Source organism: Equus caballus, chromosome 9 (assembly GCF_041296265.1).
Source record: "Equus caballus isolate H_3958 breed thoroughbred chromosome 9, TB-T2T, whole genome shotgun sequence".
NCBI lineage: Eukaryota > Metazoa > Chordata > Mammalia > Perissodactyla > Equidae > Equus > Equus caballus.
The window spans coordinates 78,311,794-78,331,104 of NC_091692.1; the positions used below are offsets into that span (position 1 = coordinate 78,311,794).

Consider the following 19,311-nt stretch of genomic DNA (forward strand, 5'->3'; position numbering starts at 1 on the left):
TTAATTAATTTACCTTATTTATTTATTTATTTGGTGAGGAAGACAGGCCCTGAGCTAACATCTGTTGCCAATCTTCCTCTTTTTGCCTGAGAAAGATTGTCCCTGAGCCAACGTCTGTGCCCATCTTCCTCTACTTTGTACGTGGGTCTCCACCCCAGCATGGCTTGATGAGTGGTGTGTAGGTCTGCGCCCGGGATCCGAACCCGCCAACTCTGGGCCACTGAAGTGGAGCACACTAACTCCACCACTAAGCCACTGGGCCAGCCCCTAATTTACCTTATTAGTTTGTTAATTAAAAAAAAAGGTTGGGAACTTCAGCTTGCTCAATAAACTGGTAACGTGTTTGAGGAAGAAAAGATTATTAATTAAAAAAAGGTTGAGAAGCCCTGATCTAACACAAATGTGTAAGAGAAAAGCTGTGATATATAATTCTGGCCCTGTTCCTCCTCACTGCCCTCTGTGCACTCTGTAATATTTCATAGAAACACAGAGCAACTGCAGAGGTAGTCTGCCGAGCAGAAGGCATCAGACACATCGTAGTTAGTAAGTCCAAGTAACCGTGCTCAGAGGAGAAATCAGAAGATGATGTGAGTTGCTTTCCAGCCCGAGGGTTAAGAGGATAAACAATAACGTTTTCATCAGGATATTTTTTTCTTCTCATATTGAACTTCCCCTTCTTTTTTCTTATTTTCCTTATTACTTATTGAGATCAGTATGAACTTAGGATAGCACATAAGTTTTGTGGTCACACGTCTCTTGGAATAAAATCTTCCTTTGCTTTGTACCTAGCTGTGCAACCTTAGGCATATTAACCTTTCTAAGCCCTAGTTTCCTCATTGGCAAAATGAGCATAATAGTCGTAAGGAGCATGCAGGCTTGTGAGGATTAAATGCTATCTTATATACGACACACCTGGGACATAGCAGGCACTTAGGGAATGTCAGTTTCCACCTCCTTTTCCATTTCTTTTTTTTTTTAACATCTTCTTTTCAAGGAGAAAATGTTAGCATACAGAATGCAGTAGAGTGTCTTTCATTATCAATAAGTATTTGTCAAATATTTGGATTTGGCTTATTTTAGACTCAAAGAGAGAGGTTCACAATCCCTTGGAGAAATTAAGAAAGATTTTTTATGAAAATAATGTTTTTATCATAAAAAAACAGAAAGTAGGGCCAGCCCCAGTGGCCTAGTTGTTAAGTTCAGTGCTCTCTGCTTCAGCAGGCCAGGTTTGGTTCCAGGGTGTGAACCTACACTATTTGTCTCTTATTGGCCCTGCTGTGGTGGTGGCTCACATACCAAAAAAACAAAAAGAAAAAAGGGGAACATTGATAGCAGATGTTAGGTCAGGGTCAATCTTCCTCAGCAAAAAAAAAAAAAAAAGAAAAAGAAAAGAAAAGAAAAAAACACAGAAAGTAGATTTCTGTTTTTTCCTTGATGTGAAGCATTATAATTCGTGTTTTCAAGAATTCAGAAGAACATGAGATAGAATCAGTCATTCAGAAAGTAATCATTGAACACCTGCACGGTACATCATACCTGTGCATAAAATTGTAAGAGTTCCCCAAGGGCAAGGGTATGGAATTCTTCTAGCAAACGCCCCTCCAATTTTCTCCTAGTTCCCTCGTCACTCTTGATAAGGCATTTTTAAAGGATTTTTGACACCTTTTCTGTTGGCCTCCAGCAAATCCTATCATTCTTAACCTGTGAATTCTTCAGTGGAACAAAATCATAGCTCTGCCTTAAATAAGTTTTCAAAAGTCCTAATTTTGAAAAGAACTTGTAACATATCCTTTTTTAAAATCAGATACTTTACAACTGTGAGCATTGCTATAGATTTTGGCAGAGTCTGTTCCCCATAGGAAAGCTTGGACTTGTCTGATTGATACCTTCCTTCTTGTCTGAGAATTTTCTGTTAAACATCTTGTTTCCATACCTGCAGGGTTGACGTTTGGTGTCAAATTGAGCAGGCATTTCAGCCTGAGAAATTGCAAAATGTCAGGATCTGTTTGTTATTGATGAATTGGAATAACAGAGGTGATTAAGTTGTGGCATTTTTCGGAAAATGACCTTGAACAGCCAAAGTAAGCATCTAGCCAAATCACGCGGTACTATATACAGAGCTGAAAATAAATGTGAATGTAATACACTGGCTCCTGAAGTTGAGCACGTTTTATTTTTAAATAGAGGTGGCCAGGCAAAATAGCCTCTCTTGGGTCAGTATTAACTTATGAAAATCAGGAAATAACCAGGTAATTGTATAAATAAAATTTTTGAGCAAACTTTATATAAAAGTATTTGAAAAGGACTATATATTTTCAAAGAATTAAAACTTGTTTTAGGTTTCTTGCATTGTGGTAGGTAGAGTTTGGAGAGGATAGACAAGAAGAGATGATGGGGGGAAAAAATTGAGTCCAAAGTCTCAGAGATGAGAATGTTGTTGGGGGAAAGAAGAGTAATTGTATTGGGATGAAGTGAGAAATAAATACGGACAGGTCAAGTGGAGCTGAATTAGGGAGAGCTTCGAAGAGCACAATGAACAGTTTAGGCTTAATTTGGTAGGTAGGGGAGGGAAGAAATAACCTTAAAATTTAGCTGTGGAAGGAACTTTGAGAGCCATGTTGTTCAATCAGTTAGGAGGATGGTTGAGGCTCTTCAGGCAGGCCATCGAAAGTTGACTAGCGTTTGCTTTCATTGATAGAGATCTCACTATTCCCAAGGCAGCTGTCTATGGAAATCTTGACTGTTAGAAAGTTCTTTCTTGAACTGAGTTGAAATCTGTCTCCTGGTGGGCACACAGAACACTCCCAATCCCCTTCCTGTATGACAGCCCTTTAAATATTTGAAGACGGCTCTCACGTCTGCTCCCGGTCCTTTATGGTTTATGAGCAGAGGAGAAATGTGATGAATGTGATGTTTAGAGGATTGTCAGTTACTGTTAAGATGCAGGGTTCTGAGTGACGGCTGAAGTGTTCTTTTGGCTGTGGTTCAGGGGTTGGGCTTCACGTGCCTGCCAGTTGTCAGGTGTTATTCATCCCAGGTTGGCTATAGGACAAGTGACTCTCATTTCATGCTATCTTTTTTTTTTTAAAGATTGGCACCTGAGCTAGCAACTGTTGCCAATCTTCTTCTTTTTTTTTTCTTTCTGCTTTTTCTCCCCAAATCCCCCCAGTATATAGTTGTATATTTTAGTTATGGGTCCTTCTGGTTGTGGTACGTGGGACGCTGCCTCAATGTGGCCTGATGAGCGGTGCCATGTCCACACCCAGGATCCGAACAAGCGAAACCCCAGGCCGCCTCAGCGGAGCACACGAACTTAACCACTCTGCCCCGGGGCCGGCCCCTCATTTCACGCTATCTTTAATGGCTAGGCTTGGCAATCATCCCTCCCTCCCTCCCTTCTTTCCTTCCTTCCCTACCTCCCTGTCTCTCCCTCTCACCCCATCCCTCCCTCCCTTTCTTTTTCGCTTCCTTCTTTTCAAGTTCTTTTCTTCTCTTCTGTGATAGGAGTTGAATAGCACAATAGTAAGAGGTTCAGACTTTGGAGTCAGTCCTGGATTTGAATTCCAGTTTTTCCATCTGCTCAGTGTGTGATGATGGGCAAGTTAGTTAGCCTTTCTAGTTATTTAACCTCTCTTTTTCAATGGTGTGAGAAGAACCTACCTTATAGGATTAATATCAGCTTCAACACAAAAGACATGCAAAGCATCTGATGAAAGCAGTCACTAAATGGTAGGTCTTTTTATTATTGTAAAAAAGGGAAGCAATGAAAAGTGTCTGCCACAGTCAATAGATAAATAACTGTATGCATTAGTCAAGGTTCTTCAGAGAAACACAACCAATTGGATGTGTGTATATATAGAGAGAGATTTATTGTAAGGAATTGGCTCACACGATTTTGGAGGCTAAGAAGTCGCAAGGTCTGCACTTGGCAAACTGGGACCCAGGAGAGCCGATGGTGTAAGTTCCAGTCTGAAAACTGACCAGCTTAAGACCCAAGAAGAGGTAATGTTTCAATTTGAGTCTAATGTTCCAACTCAAGGCAGTCAGGCAGGAGCACTTCCCTCTCCCTCAGTCTTTTTATTCTATTCAGGTTTTCAGTCAATTGCATGAGGGCCACCTCCATTGAGGAGGGCAGTCTGCTTTACTCAATCTGCAGATTCAAATGTTAATCTCATCTAGAAACACCCTCATGGACGCACCCAGAATAATGTTTGACTAAATGTCTGGGCACCCCGTGGACCAGTTAAGTTGACACGTAAAATTAACCATCACACTATATAGTATATTTCTAGGACGTAAGAGGTTCTACGAAGAAAAATAAAACAGAATAAGGGAAGAGAGTGATGGGGAGTGCTCTTTTAGATGGGGCGATCATCTGTCAGGGATGCTTCGAAAGATGAGGCTCCACCAAGCCTAGAGTGACTGAGTGTGCACACTCTGATTTATGTGAACTCCCAACTCAACTGAAACGAGCCCCCTGCTCCACATCTGCTCGATGGATCACTTGTAACATTTATACAGCAGATAACGAGTGAGCATCCATTGCATTAGATGAGGACATCTTCTGTAGTAGTGAGCATGGTACGTTGGAAAAGGCATATTGGCCCAAACACTTAGAAGACCTGGCATCCAGTCCTGGCTCATCCAGTAACCACAGAGCCATTCACTTGTCTCACTGAATCTCAATTTCATTTTCTGAAAAATGAGAACAATAATGGCTCCTCACGGGAATGTTGTGAGAGTCAGAATGTGTCGATGCATTGAAAAAGCCTTTTAGAACCACTGAGCTCTTCACTGATGTAAAATGATGCTAACTATTTTTGAAAAAAAAGTATCGTGAGTGATGTGGCTGAGGCCAAACTTGGAAGTGAGCTTCCAAGAGTTGTATTGCACCAATGTTTCAGGGATTTTCTTTTGCTCTTGGTTTGGAATCTCGAACTTAACCTCACCGGAGACTTAAGTGAAAAATTGTTCTGTGACCACAGTTTTCCTTCAGCTGTCTTGGGTAATGAATAGCCTAGCTAGGTATTTTGCTAGTGGCATCGAGAAAAATAATTCAAAGCTGGTAAATGAATTGTAGACCAGTTGTGGTAAAAATGATCGTGAGGTCTCCTGACTGTGTATTAAGATAAAGCGAGTGAAAATACTATGTGCTCCACTTTCATCCGGATTAGCCTCCAGCATTGGGAAAATCTCAAGGAAGACAGGCCAACTCGATACAGCCTTCCTGATCCCTAAATTACTGTAATCCACTTTCAGAGTGTGGTGTGGCAGGGCAGGAGGAGAGGCCAAATTCAATGGAGCCCTCATGGTTCATTTTTCTCATGCCCTGCTGGAGGTATGAATTATGTGAAAAGAGAAATTCTTTTTGAAGAACACAATTCAATGTAGTTCACATTCGTTGATGTACTATGTGCTAAGAGCTGAGCCAGACAAAGGGGATAAAAAGATAAGACAGAAAGCCCTCATCCCTCGAGGAGTTCAGTCTAGTCAGGGAGCTGGAAATAGAAACAAATCATAATAGTCCAGTGTTATGAGTACAAGAAACCATGCACAAATGCAGAGGCAGTAAAGAGAGGCAGATAATGAATCCCATCTGAGGACTGTTAGAAAGGGTTCATGGAGTTGGTGAAGTGTAACTTGGGTCTTGAAGTTTGAATAGGAGTTCACCTGACAGAAGAAGGCTTCTGTCAATTCTCCCTTTTCTATTTGCATTAACTATGTTGGTGAATACTTTTATCCATAAATATATTGTAAATATTTCCTAATAAACCAAAATTAGGTCTTTAATTTGAATGTCATTAGAACAAAAGGAATAATATGGTATAAAAGTAAGACATAATTTGGAGCCGGCCCTGTGGTGTAGTGGTTAAGATCGTGTGTTCCGCTTTCGGCAGCCCAGGGTTTGCAGGTTCAGATCCTGGGTGCGGACCTATGCAGCACTCATCAAGCCACAGTGAGACGGCAGCCCACGTACAAAATAGAGGAAGATTGGCAACAGATGTTAGCTCAGGGCCAATCTTCCTCACCAAAAAGAAAAGACGTAATTTGGTAATTTTCGTACTATTCTAGCTACAGTAGAGCTCCCTTCCCCCATACACACAGCTACTCTTTATAACATTCTGTTTATTTTTATAAAGCACTTTTAGGGGCCCGCCCAGTGGCACAGCGGTTAAGTGTGCATGTTCCACTTCTCGGCAGCCCAGTGTTGCTTGTTCGGATTCCGGGTGGGGACATGGCACCACATGGCAAAAGCCAAGCTGTGACAGGCGTCCCACGTATAAAGTAGAGGAAGATGGACACAGATGTTAGCTCAGGGCCAGTCTTCCTCAGCAAAAAAAGGAGGATTGGCAGTAGTTAGCTCAGGGCTAATCTTCCTTAAAAAAAAAAAGCTCTTTTAAAAATCTGAACTTACGTTGTTTTGTTAGAGTCTTTTTCCTCTCATCGAGGAAATTTAATTTGCTGCCCAAGGGGGGAACTTGGTTGTGTTCCTGGTTGCCCAAAACAGTGCTTAGTATACAGTAAGCATTAAATAAATACATTTTAAATAAATAAATAAATTTCCTCCAGGAAATTAGTTCCATAATATCAAATTAATAAACATAGGTTTAGAGTAGAGCGATTGATATCAATCCAACTGCTTGAATTAACTTGTAGTTTCAACACAGAATTTTTTCCTGTCAGTAACATGGTAAAATTGGTATACAGTTATTGTTAAAGGGATGCTTATCAGATGAGCTGCTGAAATACTAAGTGCCTACGTTTTGGAGGGAAAAAAGTTCTAGACAAATAATTGGAGATGCTTGCAAATAGCCCATACTAGCTGTGGACACAACAGGGGCAAGCCCTGTGGGGTGCTGCTTCCTATCAGAGACTTCATTTCCCTCTGCTTTCTAAACTTGTATAGTATAGAGTGCCTTATGAAGGCTGCACAGCCCTGTGGTGAAGAGTATGGATCATGAGGACCTATCATGTGGGTGGGTTCAAGTCCCAGCCTTGCCTCTGCTTATTTGTGGGACACCCTCCTTAACCTCACAGGAGACTTAAGTGAAAAATTGTTCTGTGACTGCAGTTTTCCTTCAGATGTCTTGCTTCATGAATAGCCTAGCTAGATATTTTGTTAGTGGCATCGAGAAAAATAATTCAAAGCCGCTAAATGAATCATAGACCAGTTGTGTTGAAAATCACGCAGTCCGTGTATGTAATACTTTTGGGCTGCAAATGGACTGTTAATGATAGTACCTGTCTCATAGAGCTGTAGTGAGGGTTGAATCAAGAGAGAAGTGTAGAGGGCTTACTGGTTAATAAATATAATAATGACATACACAGCTTTCAGATATGGAATGTTAGGGATCGTTGGTTTTTCCTCGGCCTCCTCATCATGCACCTCCACAGGGTGTAGGACATAATAGGAATTGTTTCTTCTGATTCTGCCTGTGACATCAGAGTGTTATTATCTTTGTGATCTAGCCTATATATTGAGTGATTTCTTTGATTGTGTTCAGCTGCTTAGCTTTTTAAATTTTTATACCACCTGTATTTTCAGAATTGCATTTTAGAGAAAGCCCATGTTAAGCCAAGAGCTGAATTAAAATACAGTTCGAGATTTTTATGGTATTCTTTAAAAATTAGTTATGGAATATTGTTTTAACAATAAAAGCATATGTACTTCTCCATTTAAAAGGCCGTGTTAAATTACATTTGGCTGCAAGGTTTCATACAATTCACCCTGACTCCCAGGTGTGTCTGGTTTTCCACCACTTGATTCCATAACATATTTTAAGGTGCTTAATGCTTTCTTTCTCATTGGTCCCTCTCCAATTAAGAATGCTGGAATGGGTAGCATATTTGCCAGTGGAAAGGAATGTTATTTGTCATCAGTGCTGAATCTGGACTCTTATTTTTAGTAAGATTTGAATATACTCCAAATTTAATAAATTCAAATTTTGGTAAAATTTGAATATATTTTTTAAACAATTCCCTATAACAGCTGGAGTTACGTTTGAGATGTGTGGTTATTGAACTTAATATGGAAGCTTTAAAACTACCTCTTGCCCCAAGTATTTGACCCATTTTTTGCCTCTGGCACAGATAAACCTGTCGTTGGGGCAGACACGTCACGTGTTCGAGAGAGTTCTGCGTACACTAAATCTTACTGGAGGTGGACACACTGCGTCTGTGCCTGCGACAGTGGGAAACAGCCCTGAGGGTCATTGTGTTTGGATGTGTCTTAGAGCTAATGACCAGGGTTTAGGGCATTTGAAAAAGAAATATGTTTTTCACAGTTCCCAAGTCAATGTGCACTAATCTTGAGGAAAAATCATACTTTGGAATGCAAAACCAATTATAGATTTTGCCTTCTGAAACCCTTGAAAACAGCATCTTTCTGCTGATGTAACAGATACTAGTCATTAAATTAGAAAACAGGGCATAGGTCTTAATTTCAAATGAAGCATGCAGAATTGTGGCTTGTGTTTAAGATTTGATTCTTCAACTGTGCAATAAAACACTAAAATCATTTTTCTAGTTAATACTTTCTCCATGCTAGATAGGATTACTTTCCTCTTTTTAAAATTAGTTACTTAACTAGTTATTTTTAATGGCATAATAAGCACCCAAACCCCCTCTACTCCCAAAAGCTAAGACCTTGGTCACAAGCCACATATAACCATATGGTACTGCTGCCATCCCACCTCTTTCCTTCCCCTCACCCAAGGCAATGACAATCTTGGATCCTGTCTTCATCATCATCATCATGCTTTTCTTTTTAAATAGGTCTACAGCATCTATATATGTATTTCTAAGAAGATTTTACATATATATATATATATTTTTTTTTTTTTTTTTTTTTTTTTTTTGCTGAGGAAGATTAGCCCTGAGCTAACATCTGTGCCAATCTTCCTCCACTTTATATGTGGGTTGCCACCACAGAATGGCTGACGAGTGGTGTAGGGCCACGCCCAGGACCAAACCCACGAACCTGGGCTGCTGAAGTGGAGTGCGCCAAACTTAACCACTATGCCATGGGGCCAGCCCCAAAAGATTATATTTTGTATTAGTTGTTTTTATTGTTATAAAAAGATATCATGCTAAACGTGATCTTTTGGGGCTTACTTTCCCTCCACAAAATATTGTTACCCACAAAATAGCAATATGTTGCTAAGATTCATCCAGATTGTTGCATTTCAATATAGCTCATTTGTTTTTGTGCATATATAATATTCCATTGTATGCCACAGGTACTGATCCACTCTCCTATTGATGGATATTGGAATTGTTTCCAGCTTTTAACTATTGTAAACAGTGCTGTTATCAGACTTCTTCGACTTGCTTCCTATTGTCCATGTGCAAGAATTTCCCTTGGGTGTAGACTTAAGAGTGGAATTGCTGGGGGCAAGATAGGTGAATTTCCAGCTTGAGAAGGAAATGCCAAAAATATGTTCTAAAGAATTTGCAACAATTTACGTTACTACCAGCAATGTGCAAGAGATCCTGAGGGTCCATATATTTTCTTACATTGGTTTCATTAGACATTATTTTTTTATTATTTATGCTGTTTAAATGGATTTTTATTGAGGTAATTGTAGATTCACAAGAAGCTATAAGGAATGGTAAAGATCTGTGTACCCTGTACCCAGTTTCCCTTGGTAGTAACATTTTGCAAAATTGTAGTACAATATCACAACCAGTGTATTTACATTGATGCAATACATCCACTTGTTCAGATCTCCCCAATTTTACTTGTATCATTTTTGTGTGTGTTTATGTAGTCCTATACAATTTTATCACATTGCATGTTTGTGTATCCTTAAGTACGCTCAAGATGCTGGACAGTTCCATCACCATAAAAATCCCTGTGTTGCCCTCTCATAAGCACATCTCCCTCCTTCCTATTCCCCATCTTTAACTCCTGACAACCACGAATCAGTCCTCAGTTTTTACATTTTTTTCATTTCAAAAATTTTACATAGGTGTCAGGGCCAGCCTGGTGGCACAGTGATTAAGTTCGCACATTCTGCTTCAGTGACCTGAGGTTCACTGGTTTGGATCCCGGGTGCGGACATATGCACCACTTGTCAAGCCAAAGCTGTGGTGGCATCCCACATATAAAGTAGTGGAAGATGGGCACAGATGTTAGCTCAGGGCCAGTCTTCCTCAGCAAAAAGAGGAGGGATTGGTGGTAGATGTTAGCTCAGGACTAATCTTCCTAAAAGAAAAAAAATTTTTTACATAGGTGTAATCATGAAGTGGGTAACTTTTTGGGACTGGCTTTTTTTCCCTCCTGATACTTCCTTGAGGATTCATTCAAGTCATTGTGTGTATCAATAGTTCTTTCCTTTTTATTGCTGAGTGATATTACAGGGTATGGATGGACCAATTTGCTTATCCATTAACTTGTTGAAAGACATCTGAACTAATTTCAGGTTTTTACTATTATGACTAAAACTGATATAAACATTTTTGTATGGTTTTTTTGTGTGCAAATGTAAGTTTTCATTTCTCTGGGATAAATGTCCAACAATGCAATTGCTGGATCACATGAAAAATTCATGTACACTTTTTAAAGAAACTGCCAAACTGCTTTCAGAGTGGTTGTACCATTTTATATTCCCATGCACAATGTGTGAGAGATCCAGTTTCCACACATCCTTGCCAGCATTTGTTGTTATCCTTATGTTTTATTTTAGCCATTTTGATAGATGTACACAGTGAAATAACATTGTGGTTTTAATTTGCATTTCCCTGATGGCTAGTGAAGTTGAACATCTTTTTACGTGCTTAGTTTGCATCTGTGTGTCCTCTTTGGTGAATGTCTGCTTATGTCTTTTGCTCATTTTCTAACTGAATTTTTTTTGGTTTTGTTTTTTGTGTTTAGTTTTTAACTGTTGAGCTTAGAGAGTTATTTCTTTATGTTCTAGATTCTAAGCCATTTATTGATATGTGGTTGGCTAATATTTTCTCCAAATCTCTAGCTTATCTTTCCATCCTTGTATTTATTTATTTACTTTTATTGTGGTAACATTGGTTCATAACATTATATAAATTTCTGGTGTATGTCATAATATATTTCGAATTCTGTGTTATATCATGTTCACCACCCAAAGACTAATTATAATGCATCACCACACACACGTGCCTAATCACCCCTTTCACCCTCGTACCTCCCCCCCTTCCCCTCGGTAACCACCAATCCAATCTCTGTTGCTATGTGTTTATTTGTTGTTGTTTTTATCTTCTACTTATGAGTGAGATCATACCATATTTGACTTTCTCCCTCTGACTTATTTCACTTAGCATAATACCCGCAAGGTCCATCCGTGTTGTCAGAAATGGCCAGATTTCATCATTTCTCATGGCTGAGTAGTATTCCATTGTGTATATATACCACATCTTCTTTATCCATTCGCCCCTTGATGGGCACCTAGGTTGCTTCCAAGTCTTAGCTATTGTGAATAATGCTGCGATGAACATAGCAGTGCATGTATCTTTGTGCATTTGTGTTTTCAAGTTCTTTGGATAAATGCCCAGCAGTGGGATAACTGGATCATATGGTAGATCTATTCTTAATTTTCTGAGGATACTCCATACTGCTTTCCCTAGTAGCTACACCAGTTTACACTCCCACCAGCAGTGTACGAGAGTTCCCTTCTCTCCACATCCTCTCCAACACTTCTTGTTTCCTGTCTTGTTACAGCCATGCTGATGGGAGTGAGGTGATATCTCATCGTAGTTTTGATTTGCATTTCCCTGATAGTTAACAATGTTGAACATCTATTCATGTGCCTGTCGGCCATCTGTATATCTTCTTTGGAGGGATCTCTGTTCAGATCTTTTGCCCATTTTTTAATTGAGTTGTTGGTTTTTTTGTTGTGGAGGTGTATGTGTTCTTTATATATTTTGGATATTAACCCCTTATCTGATGTATGGTTTGCAAATATCTTCTGCCAATTGTTACGTTGTCTTCTTGTTTTGTTGATGGTTTCCTTTGCTGTGCAGAAACTTTTTAGTTTAATGTAGTCCCATTTGTTTATTTTTTTCTGTTGTTTCCCTTGCCTGGTCAGACACGGTATTTGAAAAAATGCTGCTAAGATCGATGTCTAAGAATGTACTGACTGTGTTTTCTTCTAAAAGTTTAATGGTTTCAGATCTTACATTCAAGTCTTTAATCTATTTTGAGTTGATTTTTGTGCATTGTGTAAGATAATGGACTGCTTTCATTCTTTTGCATGTGGCTTTCCAGTTTTCCCACCACCCTTTATTGAAGAGACTTTCCTTTCTCCATTGTATGTTCTTGGCTCCTTTGTCGAAAATTAGTTGTCCATATATATGTGGATTTATTTCTGGCCTCTCAGTTCTGTTTTATTGAACAGTGTGTCTATTTTTTATGCCAGCACCATGCTGTTTTGGTTACTATAGCTTTGTAGCATATTTTGAAATCAAGGAGTGTTTCCATCTTTTAAAAAGGTCTTCTGTAGAGCCAAGAGTTTTAATTTTAATGAGGTCCAATCTATCAATTTTTTATTTTATGGCTAGTGCTTTTGGTGTTGAGTCTAAGAACCCTTTGCCTGGCCTTCGAACCTGAAGATTTTCACCTTTCAATTTTTTTCTAAAAGTTTTCTGTTTTACATTTAAGTATGAGTTAATTTTTGTTAAAGATTTGAAGTACAGTTCAAGGTTCACTTTTTTGTCTATTGATGTACAATTATTCCAGCACTGCTTTTGGAAAAAGCTCTATTTCTGCCATTGAATTGCTCTGCAAGTTTGTCAGATATCAGTTGGGTGAATTTGTGAGGGTTTGTGTCTGGGTTCTCTAATCTGTTTCATTGGGTCCATGTGTCTAAATCTCTCCCAATATCAAACAGTTTTGATTTATTCTGTCTATAGAGTGAGTCTTGAGATTGGGTAGACTGAGTTCTCCCACTTCATTCTTCTTTTTCAAAATTATTTTTGCTCTTCTTCTTCCTTTACCCTTTCATATAAATATTAGAATAATCTTTATTCTACAAAAAATATACGGTTGGAATTTTGATAGGAATTGCATTGAATCAGTTCTCAATTATGAAATATCGGTTTGGGCAGAAGTGACATCTTTTCTATGTTGATTCTTCCAATCCATGAACCCAGTAAACCTCTCCTTTTTTTTAGGTCTTCTTATACAGGAATTAACCTTATATCTTACTTTGGAACTATATGGAATTTATATCACCAAGTCAAAATGACTTGGATGAACTAAGTCAACAAAATATTTTTGTTGGAAACAATTTTGAAATGGAAAATATCAGTTTCCATAGTCCTCTTCTAAATAAGCAGACAGAAATTGTTCCCTTTCTAAGATCTTATTTATAATGTATCCAAATAATTAAAAAGTGAAATAATATCCCTAATAATTTTGAAAGAAAAAGAAAACTACTTTCCATTTGAGTTAAGTTTCCTCATAAAAACTGAGAGTAATGGGTTTGTGGAACTTCATAAGACTTCAGTTTTCCCTGATTATTTCCCAAAACCAAATTAATTTCTATCCCGTGACTTGCGGTGTTCTGTTTTAGAATATTTCAGTGTGGTATAGTAGGGCTGCCTCCCAAGTTGGAGGTGGCTTTGTGTTTGGTTATTAAAGAAGGGATGTTTGGTGCCCAAAAGTGTAGTATATAAACCTTGGATCAAGCTGTACAGTTTAGCTTCCTTACTCAGATGCGTATCTGAGGATTTCATTGGCAAATAGATTATTTTCCCATCTGGTAAAAGGATCTAGGTATTCCATGCATATTTACGTCTGGGGAAAATACCAAGAATCTCTTAGCAAAATGTGGCCTGGTAGATGCAGAGACTTATATTAAACCGCCTGCCCCAGCCATAGCAGTTCAACTATTTTTTCCTCCAGGAAAAAAATATATTCAATTTATTTATGGGCACTTCTGTATTTTGCTTTTCATTACCTAAATTGTATTTCAAATATTGTTTTATTGTCACTGTAATGTCAGAAAACAAACTAAATAGGGATTTGCTGCCAATTTTAATAAGTTGACATGGACGCAAAGAAACATGCACAATATTCATGATCTCTAGTCCTACTATGAAAATTCAGTAAAGTTAAGCAGTCCTTTGCACAAACTACAGTATGAAGCGATGCTTCTAAAGGAACTCCCAGTACCATGAAAGTTTTAAGAGTTCTTGAACACATTAAGAATATTTTAATGTCTTGGCTCTGAGTGAATGCAAGTGGCGGTTTTCACCCAGTCAAGCGCAGACCTACCCTACGTCAGAGGGCCTCCTCCTTTGTTGTGAAGACCCCTGTTTGCCCTCTGCGTCTTGCCCACACTGTGGGCTGGGGCTTTCCCAGAGGATAAAGCTCAGGGTAGTGCCACCCCAGCCACTGGGCATCCTTTTCTAAATCCTTATTCTGAAGCCTAATTGAACCACTTAAAAAATCAATTACTTAAATGATTTTTTGGGACAAAATCTTATTGTCTCATAGACACAATAGGCTAAAGAATTTGAATTGGGGGAAACTCTTGGGCCCTTTTGCAATTTTCTTCTTCCACAAACCCATCTTACTTTAGCAAAGGTCTGGGTACATTTCTTAGATTAAATGCACGGCCCTGACTTTTCCTTGAATTCAGGAAGCCCATATTCCTCTTCTCCTACCACTTCCTCGACATAGACTTATCAAAATAGGACAGCTGCCTCTCTGCTTCCTGGCCATCTTCCCATCTCTGCTGACTCTCGCATATTGGTGTTGCTAAGAACTTTCCTGGAAAGAATCTGCAGGCTAAAACCCAACGCTGGATGATTTTGCACAGACACTACTTTCTGAAATATGCAGAAGGCTGGAGTTGCCAGGATGGTGTGAACCTGCCAGTGTTTTTCTATTTCCAGGACACTGGCTCTGCTGCCAGCTGTTACCACAATTTTTTCCTAGTAGAAAATTTGTTTAAGGGAAAGGTTGTAAAAACATGGTTGCTTTAATGCGAACTTTATTGTATTCTTAGCACTAAGTTATCTGAAAGACATTCAAGTTAACTCACTCTTTTAAAAGTTCCACCAGTAACACCGGATGCTTTTCTGGTTTGTCCTTTGCAGAAGTGAAATTTTTCTGTGAAACTCCAGCGATCGCTGATATTGTAATCCTGGTTGATGGTTCCTGGAGTATTGGAAGATTCAACTTCAGACTGGTTCGGCTTTTCTTGGAAAACCTGGTTACAGCGTTCGACGTGGGCTCAGAGAAGACACGAATTGGTACCTCTTCTGTTATTAACAGCAGTCAGTTGTCATTGTAAAACTGCTGGGAAGCTTCTTAAGAAATTTCAAAAACTCTTTACAAAGTAACTTTCAGAATCACAGGATGTTCCCAAAAGTGCAAGCTTGGATCAGGAAATATTTACTCCTACTAAGTTTTGCTGTGACACTTTCATTCAATTAATTATTGAACACATTTTAATTTTCTGAAAAGTCAAAATCTTCTCTGCCTAATAATAATAAAACTTTTAAAGTTACAGTCGGTTTAAGCATTTATCACATAAAAGTTTTCTTCTTCTTTAAGAGAAACAGCTGAATCCAGTGAAATGTTGAACTAAGAAAATTGAAGATTGGAAATAGTTTTGTAGTACAAGATGATCTTCGCCAAATTAATTCAAGCCGAGATAAAAAGCAAAAAAAAAAAAGAAGTAAATCTTTGAGTAACATATCTACTTTATTAAAGTTTCAAAGTATCACATTTAAGTAGCTGTTAAGGAAACTCATTCCTTTGAGAATAAAAACAAACAAATAAATCTAGATCTTTTACCTACAAACATGATCATACTTTTTTTAAAAAAATGCTCTTTACCTAATTGGATGCTCAATTCTAAATGGCTAGAAGATAAGTACATTCCCCTGGCGCCCAGATAGTCCAAATTAATTCCTTAAATTGATGTCAGGAATTCTTTTTGAAAGTACATAGTGAGGCAGAGAAGAAAATGTTGCAAAGATTAGGCCCTTCATCATTCTAGTTTCTGGAATAGTTCACCAGATCTTTGAGTAACCCATCATTTCTGGGTGGACTTTCTTATCTTTATTTTCCAGGTCTTGCACAGTATAGCGGAGACCCCAGAATAGAATGGCACTTGAATGCCTTTAACACAAAAGATGAGGTGATCGATGCTGTCCGAAATCTACCATACAAGGGAGGAAATACACTAACAGGTACGTTTTGTTCACTGCACATTTTTAGCAACATATCTTGCTAAAGAATAGTTTTATCACTTTATTCTGCCACTCTGTAAGACTGAGCATAGTATTTTTTTAACCAAACTAGCATCTAAAGTTCTCAGATGGCTCTTTTCTCAACCTCAGCATCAAGAGTTAAAGCTCAGACATCTCATTCCTATTGCTGTCCCAGGAAAGGCCTTTTGGGGCTAGAAGACAGCAGAGCGATCCCTGAGCGTGCCAGTCTGCAGCAGCTGTCTTAAGCTTTGTCAGTTCATTTCCTTTTCTTTCCCTTGTCTTCTCCTCCAGCCACCCTGTCAATTAAATAAAAACAGATTTCTATCTTATTTTCAAGAAAGGTATTTTCTTTGCCCTTATTCTGCAATCAGTAGTTATTGTGAAAATATTTGTGGATCTTTGGCTCACAAGTATTTTTGATAAATGAGTAATGTAAGGATGTTTAGATTATAATTATCCATGGCCCAACCATAAGGGGTTATTCCAGGTTTTAACCTTAGTACGTGCTATTTTCTTCCACAGCACATGATGGATAGTTTAACTATATAAATGCTATGCTTGACTTTTAAGTAATCCACTGAAATCCTGATCGTTGCTTCGCCATTTGAGGCCTAATCGAATGGGTTTTTTATTAATACAACAAAACATTTATTAAACACAAACCCTATAACAATATTGCAACATTTCTTATTTTTTCTGGGTAAAAAGTGTCACACTAAAAGGCGAGAGTTCAATTATCATTTTAGATCTGCTCCCACTACCCCTAAAAAAGAGAGGAAAAGAATTTTTGTTCTTTAGACCATCATGAACAAAATTGAATGTGTAGTGATAATATTTGGGACAGTAGCTTCTATGTGGGTATTCTTGCTTCATCCTAAATTATAAAGGTTTAGATTTTCTTGTACACAGATCTGTGACCATCTATTGGCCACAAATTCAGAGTTCTTTATAAATGCTAGTTTCTGAAATGGTGCAATATTCAGTTATTTTTATTACCTCTATTCTGGTAGGTTTTAGTTTTTCATCAGATCTGTCAAGGAAAAGATCCTTGTAAAAATAGAGATGAAAGATCACATCTAATAAAAACTCCTTTAGCTCAATAAGTTAATCAGCTTGTGGTTGCATTTTGCAGAATTAGAAGGCTTTTTATTAGAGATGATTGGTTTGTGTTTCTTTTTCCTTGTTTTCTCCCAGGTCTTGCTTTGAACTACATTTTTGAAAATAGCTTTAAACCAGAAGCAGGAGCAAGGTCTGGAGTGTCCAAAATTGGCATTTTAATCACAGATGGCAAGTCCCAAGATGATATTATTCCACCATCCAGAAACCTTCGTGAGTCTGGTGTGGAACTGTTTGCCATAGGTAAGTGTTATTTATGGTCCTCTTTCCACAATGGGCGCAGACACACAACCACTTGAAACAATGTGTAATGCAAAGTGCATTTCATTGAAAGTCAGAAATTTCTAGCCCTGACTGTAGTTGTAGCCATCATGTGACCCGAGCCCAAGTTCCTTGCATGTAAAATGGAAGTGATGGCAAATGTCATACATCCAATAGTGTGAGGATCTCTGGGTAGGTGTTTGTTATCTTTTAATTAGTTGAGACTTTTCTTTTCAGTAGCACTTTATATCTGTCTCTTCTTTGGTCGTATAGAGAGAAACTAATTTATCAGTTTCAAGGAATTAGGGTCCTGAAGCTATTTAAAGAAAGCACAGAGTTCTAGATATGCCATATTATTTCTTTGAAACTAACTCTTTATAAGGTATCGTTCTTGTGGAAAAGGATATGTATGGCACACATTCAGAGAACTGCACAATATTTAGATGATGATGCAACTTTGCTCTTGATTAAAATGTTTACATTTTCTTTGGCAACCAGAAGGTCTTTTATTTGGTAGAGACTGACAGACTTTCTCAGCAGAAAAAAAGCCTGATTATCAAGCAACACTGAAATACAGATCAAAATGCCAGAGCAAGTTCCTCAACGGGGTTCTGAAAACATTTAAAATTGGTTATTATGAATGGTCCATTTCATTATGTTTTCCGTATTTAATTTTTCTATTTATTATCAATCTTTAGTCTCATTAAAATGTATTTATCTCCCAACATTTATTGAGAATATGATGCAATCTTCTCTTTGTGAACTGACTGTGAGATATTTCTTCTATCAGAAGAGAATGCTTTTTACCCTGGACTTATCCACCAGTTAGGAGTGACAAACTGGATGTCAGCATGAAAAATACAGATATGAGGGACCCGTTTTAGTCCTACTAAATTGAAATATCCGGAGAAGAGGGCCCTGGGAATCTGTACTTTGAAAACATTCTCCAAGGTTGAGAACTACTGGTAAACCCATTGGACAGTCTCCTTGTGTATTACTCAAGTTTCTCTCCCTTAGAGAAAGATCCTAAAATGTTTCCCTGTTTATATGTTTTGTTTCATCAGAGCACGTTTCTGATAAGCCATTTTTTTCAGAACTTATTTCCTACTAGTGTCCAGCCACGTGTTGATTGAGAACAGCTGCAGAAGGAAGAAGGGGCTATGGAAAGTGCTCTTCCCTCTCTTTCCTGTTCCTTGTCCCTGCAGGGCGTCTGGACAGTGACGTCCTAGAGGGCAAGGTTGTGTCTTCTTCATCTTTTCGTTCCCAGAACCTAACCCAGTGCTTGACACTTAATGTGTCCAATAAATGGTCGTTAAATAATTTAGTGTGTCTAAAAGATTCCTAAGACAGCAACATTACCTTTAGTATTAAAAATGAAAATACTTGTGAAAGATAGATATAAGAGAAAAGTATTATTATTACTATTCAGATAAGGGAAGGGGGTTTTCCTACAGCAGAAGCCGTTATAAAATACTGCTAGTAAAGGCTGTGTGTTCTGTTCATAGAAGAAAGAGCAAAGGAAATTCAGAGGAAAAAATAAGAAAAATAAGTTCAAGCTTTGGTTTTGGTAAATTATATCCTTATTAGTGTGTGTATGTTTGTGTGTGTGTGTGTGTGTGTGTGTGTATTATATCTCAGGGGTATGCTGGAGCCAGGTCACACCCATTTGCAAGAGCCAATTGTGTGCATCTCTTCCCAAGTTTGCATTCTGTGACCTTGCATTGGTAGTTTGAA

The 19,311-nt window shown here is 38.3% G+C and overlaps 1 protein-coding gene across 3 annotated transcripts in view; it reads left to right on the forward strand.

Moving 5' to 3' along the window:
• Positions 1-19,311, forward strand: part of COL14A1 (collagen type XIV alpha 1 chain) — a 216,380-nt gene that overhangs the window by 49,996 nt on the left and 147,073 nt on the right. For all 3 annotated transcript variants that reach the window (XM_005613198.4, XM_005613197.4, NM_001163870.2), the window contains 3 exon segments: positions 15,079-15,234; positions 16,060-16,179; positions 17,395-17,559. In XM_005613198.4, coding sequence (XP_005613255.2) covers positions 15,079-15,234; positions 16,060-16,179; positions 17,395-17,559 — 441 coding nt within the window.